Below are 12,338 nucleotides of genomic sequence, written 5' to 3' on the forward strand. Positions count from 1 at the left end.
AAGGACATTTTAGGTAAAAAGAAGTGCTATACAAAAAAAACTGATAGGGTGTGCGCAGTCCCGGAAATATTGTCCTCTTCTGTAAAATAAGGAATAAAGGAACCTTCTGTTTTTTTTACACAGCAAGCTGGGGTTCAGAACCAGATAACTGTGTGTGTATATTCTTAATTATTAAGAAGTGACAAAACACTTCAGAACTAAAAGCCTATAATGATTTTACATTTAAATTTTAGTCATCAGAACATTAAAAAAATAGGAGCAAAAGTAGACTGTATGGCCCTGATCCTGCTCTGTCATTCAATATTACCACAGATGATCTTCTGCCTAAACTCCATTTTCCCACCTTGATTCCCTGAGTGACCAAAATTCTGTGTCTCGCGTTCAAATACATTAAGCAATCGAGCATCCGCAACCCTTTGGAGGAGAATTCCAAGAATTTGTAACCCTTTGAGGGAAAAAATCTCTCCTTATCTCAGCCCCAAATGATTAGCCCTTTATCCTGAGACACTGCCCTGTGTTCTAGATTCCCCAGCCAGAGGAAACAACATTTCAGTATGTACTCTGTCAAGCCCCATCAGTATCTTGTATGTTTCAATGAGATCATCTCTCATTCTTCTAAACTCCAAATAATATAGGGCCAATTTACTCAGTCTCTCATTATAGGTTAACCCCCTCATCCCAGGAACCAATCAATCTGCTACATCAAGTGCAAGTGTATCCTCCTTAAACATGGAGACCAAATCTGCACACAGTATTCCAGTTGTGGTGTCACCAAAGCTCTGTACAATTATAGTAAGACTTCTTTATTCTTTTCTCCAATCCCCTTGCAACAAAGGTCAATGTGTCATTTGCCTTCCTAATTGCTTGTTGGACCTGCATGTTAACTTTCTGCATTCCTTTTATGAGCTCATGCAAGCCCCTCTGAAACTCAACATTAACAAGTTTCAAGCTTTTAAAAAAATTCTGCTTCTCTTTTCTTACTATCAAAGTAAATAACCTCACATTATATTCCAAAATCACAGTGCAGAAGAGGCCCTTGACCTACCTACCTAATCCCATTTACCAGCACTTGGCCCATAGCCTTGAATGTTATGACGTGTTAAGTGCTCATCCAGGTACTTTTTAAAGGATGTGCGGCAACCTGCCTCCACCACCCTCCCAGGCAGCGCATTCCAGACTGTCACCATCCTCTGGGTAAAAAAATGTTCTCCTCAAATCTCCTCTAAACCTCCTGCCCCTCTTCTTGAACTTATGCCCCCTTGAGACTGAACCTTCAACTAAGGGGAACAGCTGCTCCCTATCCACCCTGTCCATGCCCCTCATAATCTTGTGCACCTCGATCAGGTCGACCCTCAGTCTTCTCTGCTCCAAGGAAAACAACCCCAGTCTATCCAACCTCTCTTCATAACTTAAATGTTTCATCCCAGGCAACATCCTGGTGAATCTCCTCTGCACCCCCTCCAGTGCAATCACATCCATCCTATAATGTGGCGACCAGAACTGCACACAGTACTCCAGCTGTGGCCTCACCAAGGTTCTATACAAGTCCAGTATGACCTCCCTACTTTTGTAATCTATGTCTTGATTGATAAAGGCAAGTGTCCCATATGCCTTTTTCACCATCCCACTAACATGCCCCTCTGCCTTCAGAGATCTATGGACACACATGCCAAGGTCACTTTGTTCCTCAGAACTTCCTAGTGTCATGCTGTTCATTGAATACTTCCTTGTCAAATTACTCCTTCCAAAGTGTATCACCTCACAATTTTCAGGGTTAAATTCCATCTACTATTTATCTGCCCATTTGACCATCCCGTCTATATCTTCCTATAGCCCAAGACACTCAACCTCACTGTTAACCACCTGGCCAATCTTTGTGTCATCCACAAACTTACTAATCTTACCCCCCACATAGTCATCTATGTCCTTTATATAAATGACAAATAATAGGGGACCCAGCACAGATCCTTGTGGTATGCCACTGGACACTCCGGTGGACTGGCTTCCAGTCAATAAAGCATCCTTCTGTCATCACCCTCTGCCTCCTACAACTAACTAATTTTGAACACCTTATCAAATTACCCTGCATCCCATGTGCATTTGCCTTCTTTATAAGTCTCCCATGTGGGACCTTGTCAAAGGCTTTGCTGAAATCCATATAAGCAACATCAACTGCAGTACTCTTATCTACACACTTGGTCACCACCTCTAAAAAAAAAAATTCAATCAAATTTGTTAGGCATGACCTTCCTCTGACAAAGCCATGCTGACTATCCCTGATCAAACCTTGCCTCTCCAAGTGGAGACAGATACTCTCCTTCAGAACTTTCTCCAATAGTTTCCCTACCACTGACGTGAGACTCACTGGCCTGTAATTCCCTGGCTTATCTCTACAACCCTTCTTAAATAGTGGAACCACATTAGTTGTTCTCCAGTCCTCTGGCACCTCCCCCCTGGCCAGAGAGGAACTAAAAATTTGGGTCAGAGCCCCTGTGATCTCCTCCCTTGCCTCCCTAGCAGTCTGGGACCCAAATCATCTGGACCTGGATATTTATCCACTTTTAAGCCTATCAACACCTCCAATACCTTGTCACTCCCTATATCAATTTGCTTAAGAAACCTCGCATTCTCTCTCCCCGAGTTCAATACTTTCATCCTTGTTCTTTTGGGTGAAGACGGATGCGAAGTATTCATTCAACACTCTAGCGATGTCCTCTGTCTCCACCCATAGATTGCCCCTTTGGTCCCTCATGGGCCCTACTCTTTCCCTAGTTATCCTCTTCCCATTGATATGCTTACAGAATATCTTGGGATTTTCCCTATTGTTACCAGCCAGAGCTTTCTCATATCCCCTCTTTGCTCTCCTAATTGCTTTCTTAAGCTCCACCCTGCACTTTCTGTACTCCACTAATGCCTCTGCTGATTTGCTTCCCTAGTACCTGCTAAAAGCCTCTCTTTTCCTTCTCATTGTAACCTGAATATCTCTGGTCATCCATGGTTCTCTGGGCTTGTTACTCCTCCCTATCACCCTAGAGGGAACATGTTGAGCCTGTACCCTCCCCATTTCCTTTTTGAACAACTCCCACTGTTCCTCTGTAGATTTCCCCACAAATAACTGTTCCCAGTCTACCTTGGCCAGATCCTGCCTTATTTTACTAAAATCCACTCTACCCCAATCCAAAACATTTTTTTGCAACTTGTTGATTTCTTTGTCCATAATAAACTTAAGCTGTACCATTTTGTGGTCGCTATCTCTAAAATGCTCGCCCACCAGCACCTCAGCCACCTGTCCAGCTTCATTCCCCAGAATTAGGTCCAGCACTATGCTGTCCCTTGTTGGACCCTCTACATTAGTGACCTAAAAAGTTCTCCTGTACACATTTCAAGAAATCCACTCCATCCAAACCCTTAACACTATGTCTATCCCAATTAATGTTGGGAAAGTTGAAATCACCTAATATAATTACCATATTGTTATTGTTTTTACACACCTCCACAAATTGTGCACATATTTGCTCCTCAATTTTCTGCTGACTATCTGGGGTTCCATAATAAACACCTAACAATGTGGCTGCCCCTTTTTTATTCCTAAGCTCTATCCACAAAGTTTCATTTGATGCCCCCTCCAAGATATCATCTTTCCTTACTGCAGTAACTGACTCCTTAACTAATAATGCAATGCCGCCTCCTCTTTTACCCCCTCCCCTGTCTCGCCTGAAGATTCTATATCCCGGAATGTTGAGCTGCCAAACCTGCTCCTCCGTCAACCATGTCTCAGTGATGGCTACTGTATCACAATTCCACGTGTCAATTCTCACACTTAACTCATCCGTTTTACCTGTAATACTCCTGGCATTAAAGTAGAGGCCATCCAGCCTTGCCTTACTCCCTTGAAGCTTATTGCAGCTGTACTCCCTCTGACTTGATTGTTTTACTGTATTATGATGTGTCCCTATTCTGCTAACATTCTGTGTCCCCTACCCCTGCTGAATTAGTTTAAATTCCTCCCAACAGCACTAGCAAACCCGCCCACAAGGATGTCAGTCCCGCTCTGGTTCAGATGTAGACCGTCCCACTTGTACAGGTCCCACCTTCCCTGGAAACGGTCCCAGTGATCCAGGAATCACTGCACCAACTCTTAAGCCACCTAATCATCTGCATTATTCTCCTCTTTCTGAGCTCGCTAGCACATGGCACTGGGAGTAATCCAGAGATTAGGACCCGAGAGGTCTTGCTTTTTAGTCTACAGCCTAACTCCCTGAATTCTTGACGCAAGACTTCATCCCTCTTTCTACCCATGTCATTGGTACCAACATGTACCATGACGTCTGCCTTATCATCCTCCCCCTTCAGGATGCCCTGCAGCCATTCAGTGACATCCCAGACCCTGGCACCAGGGGAGGCAACATACCATCCTGGAGTCATGTTGACCGTCACAGTAGCACCTATCTGTTCCTTTGACTATAGAATCCCCTATTACTATTGCTCTTCCTCTCTTCTTCCCCTCCTGTACAGACAGGCTGCTTGTGGTGCCAGAAGCTTGGCTCTGTCCACACTCCCTAGAGGAACCAGCGCCCTCATCAGCCTCCAAAATGGAATACTGATTTGCGAGCAGGTCCCCAGGGGACTCCTGAACTACCTGCCTGTTTCTCTTGGACTGCCTGATGGTCACCTATTCCCTTCCTTCCTCAAGTCCCTTCATCTTCGGTTTGACCACCTCTCTAAACGTGCTATCCACAATGCTCTCAGACTCGCGGATGCTCCATAGTGTCCCCAGGAGCTACAGCTGGACACAAATCCTGCACACATGCTGGTCCTGGCCACTGGAAATGTCCCCGGCTTCCCACATGGAGCACGAGGAGCACACCACAGCTTTGAGTGCTCCTGCCATGACTTATCCCTTTAAATTAAACCTTTTAAGTCAATTACTCTAGGGCCCTTCTTTCCTGGTCCTCGTTACTATAGAATATACAAACTGTAAACCACAAAAAGACCTTAAACTATAAGCGATTAAAGTAGTAAATACCTTACCCACTACTTACCAGTGATTCCTTTCCCTTGTAGCCTCTACTGCTGCAGCACGCTCTGAAGATTTAAGTTGGATAGCAAGCAAAAAAATGCAAAGAGCACCTCATCCCCTATGCATGGAATTCCGTCTTTGCATCAAATTGCCAATACCCACTCTGGCTGTGCCCCACTCAGGATGTGCTCTCTCCCCTGTTCGTGTGCAAGCACCCTGTAGTGTGCTTCCAGATAGTCCCTTTCTTAATCAGAGCTGAGTTGACTCACCACTGGTTACCATCTAGTTGCTCACTCGCTTAACCTGCCTACATTTCTTTGTAGTCTATTTGTGTCCTCTCCACAGTTTACATTCCTATCTAACTTTGTATTGTCAGCAAACTTGGGTGCATTATTTAGTGTCCTCATCTAAGTCATTAATGTAGATTGTAAATGCTGAGGTCCCACCACTGATTCTAGGAGCACTCCACTATCACAGCCTGTCAACCTGAAAATATGCCATTTAACAATACTCTTTGCTTCCATTCGATTAATTATTCCCCTCTCCATGCTAATATATTACCCTCAACTCCATGAGCTTTTACCTTGCATATTAATCTTTTGTGTGGCATCTTATTGAATGTCTGTTATCAATTCAGGTATTCTACATGTACTGGTTTCCCTTTATGTAACTTGCTGGTTAATCCTCAAAAAACTCTGTTTCGTTTTGGATTCGGGGTCTAGGTGGGGCTTCTTTAAGGTCAACCTGTTGCCCTAAGAATTCTGCCATAGACCATCTTATGGACAGGAAGGGTTTAATTTAAACAGCCCTGATTTCTCCTCTCACCACTTATCTGTAAACAGAAATGTGTTTTTGATATTTGATTGTGGTGGTGCATTTTCCTAACCCCCCAGTTTTGGGGTGACCCAATTTTCTATTAATAACCCCACAGCAAACTCAAGATAGGGTGAACTAAAAGGGTTAATTTATTTGCGCGCACAAATGTGAGGAGGGTTGCAACATGGCCTCCTTTTCATTTACGCAGTAAAGGTGGAATAGAGAACAAAAAGAGGTACAGGGCAAGAACCACAGACAAAATAAAAAGTACTGTTTCACGTGAGCCCAGAGTCAAAGTCCAATGGTGTATTCTTTCATAGAGTTGACAGGCTGCTGACAGATGCTGGGTAATCCACTTTTCCAGTAGAGATGACTTCCTCAATGGCATAGGCACATAGAGTGTAGGTGCTGGTATAGAAGTTCAGAAGCTCCAGTAGAAAATAGTGTCGGTGGGGAGCCAGGTATTGAAAAACATGGCTGCTGCCTGCTGGATGGAAATTGGCAATCTGCTTTTTGCAGCTCCACAATGCAGGAGAACTTGTTCTAGCAGCTTTTGGGATGATTGGGTGGGGGGTGGGTGGGCGGTGGGCTGGGGAGAGAGGGAGGGAAAGGGGGTATCATGTGACATGACTCCCACTGCTCTACCTTGGTTTAGACAAAGGATGTATATTCCTTATCTGGATTATTGAGATTGTTAATGTTTCAACCATTGTTAAGTTCAACAAACATTTCGGGTCCTTTTGTCCTCACAGACTGATTGTCTCCATTGACCAGGGCCTGGCCTTAGAAGTGTAAAGGGCCTTTGTACAATTCCTTGGGATTTGATCTCTGCAGTCACAGGGGCGTTAGTGCCCTTTTAGAGATAATGAGGTTGCTGCTGTTCTGAAGGCCAGAAATTCTTTTTGTGTGAGTTACAGCCAAAACCATGTTGACTTTGCCTGATCATGCTATGATTTTCGAAATGTATTCTTAAAACTTCCTTAATAATAGATTCCAATATTTCCCTTTGACTGTTGGGCTAATTGACCTGTGGTTCCTAGTTTTCTTCTGTCCCTCCGTTCTTGAATAGTGATGTTACATTTGCTAACTTCAACCAATGGGACCGAACTAGAATTTCGGGATTTTTAGAAAATCATAACCAAGCCCATCCACTATCTTTTAGAACCCTAGGATGGAGGCCATCAGGTGCTGGAGATTTGTTGGATTCTACTCCCTTAAGTTTCTCCAATACTTTGTCTCTGCTAATATTAATTAAGTTCTTATTAGCCCCTTGGTCATTCACTGTTTCTAGTATGTAATTTGTTTCTTCTACTGTGAAGACTACACAAAATACTTATTCAATATCTCTGCCATTTCCTCAGGGTAATTTCTTTTCTCTCTGCCTCAAAGGAACCAACATTAACTTTAGCTGTCGTCCTCCTCTTCACAAACTTGTAAGAAAAAACTTGCAATTTGGTTTTATATTCCATACTAATTTACTCGCTCGTTTCTATCTTTTCCCTTTTATCAACTTTTTGGTCATCCTTTACTGGTTTCTAAAAGACTCCAAATCCAAAGGCTTACTACTATTCTTTGCAACATCATAAGCCTCTTGTTTTAATTTAATTACTAGCCTTAACTTTCCTGGTAAGCCAAGATGGATCCTTTTTAGCTGAGTTTTTGTTTTTTTGTATTTTTGTTCAGCATTTTGAATTGTTTCTTTAACTGGTTCTCATTCTTTATTTCTCTCCATATCTTTTAATTCATTTACCCAATCAATGTTAACCAGCTCTTCCCTATGTAATTGGTTTTAAGTTTATGATTCTTGTTTGGGACTGCATTATGTTGTTTTCGAATTTAATGGCCCAGATTTTCTGATTCCAATTGCAGTTAACACCTGAGTCATCTGCTGCTGTTGAGAGTCGCAATGGCGTGGGAAATTCCGAGGAGCCAATTTACACTAGAAACAGGAACTTCTGATAGCTTAAAAATAACTCCTTGGGAGCCCTCGCTAATGGCACTCCCAGGACCTGTAAACACCTAATATTGGGCAGTTTACCCTATACTTACCCTGGTTTTTGCACTGATTTACATAGAGCTATTCCTAGCAGGCATAAAGTCTTCTCAGGAGCGCAACTCTAAGTAAATCAGGTGGACTGTCAATGCACTCCAGCACAATGGTGAGCCTGACACAGCCCACTCCCCGACAATACTCACCACCCACTTCAGTAATGCTTATTTCACCCCTGGTGATGCTTGCCTGCCCCAAAGATCCAAGGATGCTCTTCTCTTCCCATCACCACACACCCTCGCCCCCATGGGATGCTTCCACTCTCTACCCCCGGACTTGCTTTCCAAAATCCCTGGCTTCTCAGACCAGGTGATGTTGGAACAGACTCAGCATTGTGGGAAAGTGTGTGTGTTATGGAGGAGTGGTGTGGGTATGGCAGTGAGCATTGTTGGGGCTGCGGGCAGGGTGCGGTGAGCATCATCGCTGTGCAGCGGGGTATAAGCATCAGCAGAGGGTTGCTGAGCAGTGTTGAGTGGAGGGTTGCAGGGTACCTAAAAAAGACAGGGACCATTTAAAAATTCTGCAAGTCAGTGAACTGAAGGCAGATCTTAAGAGGCATGTCTTCTGTTCATGATGAAAAAAGTGGGCATGACTTCGCTAGGATTGCATTCCGCCACAAGGCCTCGACACACTGCTCATCAATTGACCTAAACTGGGGCTGGGCTGGGAATGGGAAGGTAAGGGTGCATTTTTAAATGGGATGGTCTTCTGTTGTACCATTGACCAGAAGATCTGGGCCAATATAAAATTCAATTGTATTCTGATCGCATTTTCCCAGAGGATCTTTTACTCTAAGGTTTCTAATTAATCCGCCTCATTGCACAATACTAGATCTCAAATAGCTTCATCCTTAGTTGGTTCCACAGTGTATCATTCCATGAAACTGCCACAAAAGCTTTTGACAAATCATCCTCCTAGACTTTTACTTTTACCAATTTGATTGGCCCATTCAATATGGAAATTAATGACCCCCAGAACTATTACATTGCCTTGGTTACAAGCTCCAATGGCTTCTTTCTTAATGCCTTATCCAATAGCATAACTACTATTAGTGGACCTATAAACTACTCTCTGATGCTTGTTGTTGCTAATGTCCACCCATATTGATCCTACTTCCTGATCTTCTGAGCCAAGATCCATTCTCTCCATCAGGGTTACTTCTCCTTTGCCATTCTGTCTGTCTTTTTGAAATATTGTGTATTATGGAGTATTTATTGCCCAATCTTGGTCACCTTGTGACCATGTCTTTCTAATGGCAATTAGATTTGTTTGTGCCACTAGTTCATTTATCCTACCTGACTTTGCAAAGTATTCATAATAAAGAGCCTTTAAGATTTTTTAAATTACTATTATTTGCTAAAGAACAAAGAAAAGTACAGCACAGGAACAGGCCATTTGTGGACTTTATTTACTGATGCACCATTACTATTGAACTCACTGCCCCTACCTGTCCCACACTGCTTGTCTTTACACAAAATGCGACACCATTCTATTGTCTTGACTTTTCTCTTTAGCTTTCTGAACCTCTCTTCACCTGAACCCTTTTCTCCCACCCTTTAAAGTTACTAAGTCATTAAAGTTTTCACTGCTGAGCTCTTGACTGGTGTTAAGTGATTCGTGTCCTTGTAATTGTCAACCTCTGTTCAGTGCTGGGTTGCAGGTGTTTGATTGTCAGGAACCTGAGTGAACTATTGTCCAAAAACACAGTTGCTGAGCGTCTGTGGAAATGTCAATTTTCGAACTATTTAATGGCTGGGACAGTGAGATGGCATACTGCTGTGATGTGGCATCACAAGTTGCAATGTAAAATGTGACCTGAAAACTGATGTGTGACTTTGAGAATCTCACTGCCTTTGATTATAACATTTGCTCATGCAATATAATATGGTTAAATACTGATAACTCCCTCCATCTTGTACTGCTATCATTGATTTGTATCTATTATGGTGTTTACATGCTCACTAACAACTCTAGGTTAAATGCACCATCATCTGTAGCATATTAAGGGTAGAGCAAAGTGAACAGTTGGAGGACCTATATCTCAGATTGTTGTCTAAATGATCTGCATCTTCTGTTCAAGTAATATGTATGTGGCAGAAGCATATGATAAGAGAATCAGTGACAGATGTGATACATGCTACTGTCAATTATTTCACAAGCATCTGCTAATTCTCCTAGCTTGAAATTGTTTCGTGCTTTGTGTGAGGTTAAGAAATGTTTTAATGCTATATTTCTCTTTTCTTTAGAATTGAGCCCGATAGTCCAGTTGGGCCAACCCCTACAGCAAACATGACTTTAGAGCAGCAGCCTCAAGTTATTCCATCTCAAGGTGACCTTCTGGGTGACCTCCTGAACCTTGACCTGGGTCCCCCTGTCAACGTCCCGCAGATGTCTTCAATGCAGATGGGAGCTGTGGACCTCCTGGGAGGTGGATTAGACAGTCTGGTATGTGGTTTTTGGTGATTTTTATTTACTCAAAACTAAATTTTGAAGAAACCAGCTTGTGAACATTTGAACGCTGGACCTTTATTTCACAAAGGAGCAAATGGGGTAGGTAGTTATATAAATGAACCCTTGGAATCTTATCTTTCGAAAGTGAAAAAAGAGCAGCAATTAGATTTGCACAAATGCAAATTTAAATTAGGATTTTTAACATGTGAGAAAGTGATATCCTGAGACTGGAGTGCAGGTGAGAAATAATTGATTGCACTAACTCTTTTGGAATTACAGCTGGGTGGATTAGTACTGGTGGACAAACATGGAAATCAAGATTTTATTAAATGTCTGAACTTTTTAAAAAAAATTAACAGGGTATATATATATCCTTTTTTACGTAATATATATTCTTTTGTGGGATGTGGGTGTCGCTGACAAGGTCAGCATTTGTTGCCCATCCCTAACTGCTGTTACATTGAGTGGCTTGTTCGGCCATTTCAGAGGGCAATTAAGAATCAACTACATTGCTGTGGGTCTGGAGTCACAAGTAGACCAGACCAGGTAAGGATGGCAGATTTCCTTCCCTAAAGGACATTAGTGAACCAGATGGGTTTTCATGACAATCGATGGTAGTTTCACGGTCACCATTACTGAGACTTATTATTTTTTTTCTTAGTAGGTGAATAAATTCTAAAAATAATGGAGACATTTCAGTCATGAGAAACTTCTTCAGAGTTATGCTGTTGGAAGATGTGCATACCCCCAAAGATCTGTGCACAAATTTTCCAAGACGTTTTTCTCCCCACATTAAACAACATGGCCTGCTTTCAGCCCCTTGAACTACAAACTGTTGCCTCAGTTAATACACAAAATACGGTAGCGCAATAATGAATAATTTCTGGCCACAACTTATCAATATCTTTACTTTCTATGTTTACTGTAGAACCCTGTATTAGGTTTCCTGTGGAAATGGTAACTTATACATATAACTGATGGAAAATGCAGCAAAGTAAGGCCTATTATATTATTTGTGTGTTGATATCACAGGGAATGTGTCTGCATGTAACTGATGTCGCTGTGATGCCTCTAGGTACAGCTCACATTCACTGAGCAATCACAGCGGCATCTCATCTTTCTGGGGTTGTCAGTTGTAAATTTGCTGGAAGAAATTTAGTAAATTGAATAAATATTGGGATTTGAGGTTATTTTAATTTTCGCCTTAGTGTTATTCCCATTGAGAACTTATTGGAGTGACATTTCCAACCCGTCCCTCCATTTTGTTATCTTGACCTGAAGTGCTGGTTCTATTTTTAATGGAAAAAATGGCAAAGATTGACATGATGACTTGAGATGCTGCAATTGGGTCAAACATTAAGAGCTGCATTTTGATTGGCCATAAAAAGACTTTTAAACTGGTTGCAGCTGGTCTTAAAGTCCCAATTCAAACTGTTGTTTTTGGTTTTTCACAAAGAAATAAAACTATTTTTTGGGACTCCCTTTGATTCTTTTCAGCTGTCTAAGTGCTAATACAAACCAGGTCACAGTTTCAAGGTGAAACTCTCCACTGGTTGGAGTCATAGTTGTTCTATTGTCAATACATCAGTAATTACATTGTTTCATAATTTGCCTTGGTGAGATTTGAACTCTTGATCTTGGGGTTACAAGCCTAGTACCATAACCACTTGGCTATCATACCAGAACTCTGTGGTTGGAGTTATACTTAACACGAAGGAAGATGGCTGTGATTGTTGAGCCAATCATCTCAGTCCCTGGACATCACTGCAGGAGTTCCTCAGGGCAGTGTCCTAGGCTCAACTATTTTAAGCTGCTTCACTGATGACCTTCCCTTCATCATAAGTGGGGATGATAGCTGATGATTGCACAATGTTCACCATTAGTGACTCCTCAGACACTGAAGCAGTCCCTGTCCAAATGCAGCAAGCCCTGGACAGCATTCAGGCTTGGGCTTGTGACGAGTAACATTCACATCACACAAGTGCCAGGCAACAAGACAGA

At 42.3% G+C, this 12,338-nt stretch overlaps 1 protein-coding gene across 3 annotated transcripts in view; it reads left to right on the forward strand.

Moving 5' to 3' along the window:
• The window catches only part of ap2b1 (adaptor related protein complex 2 subunit beta 1), a 325,740-nt gene that overhangs the window by 128,747 nt on the left and 184,655 nt on the right, over positions 1–12,338 (forward strand). For all 3 annotated transcript variants that reach the window (XM_041196885.1, XM_041196884.1, XM_041196886.1), the window contains one exon: positions 10,133–10,331. In XM_041196885.1, coding sequence (XP_041052819.1) covers positions 10,133–10,331 — 199 coding nt within the window. The remainder of the gene's footprint in view (positions 1–10,132; positions 10,332–12,338) is intronic.

Source organism: Carcharodon carcharias, chromosome 10 (assembly GCF_017639515.1).
Source record: "Carcharodon carcharias isolate sCarCar2 chromosome 10, sCarCar2.pri, whole genome shotgun sequence".
NCBI classification, from domain to species: domain Eukaryota; kingdom Metazoa; phylum Chordata; class Chondrichthyes; order Lamniformes; family Lamnidae; genus Carcharodon; species Carcharodon carcharias.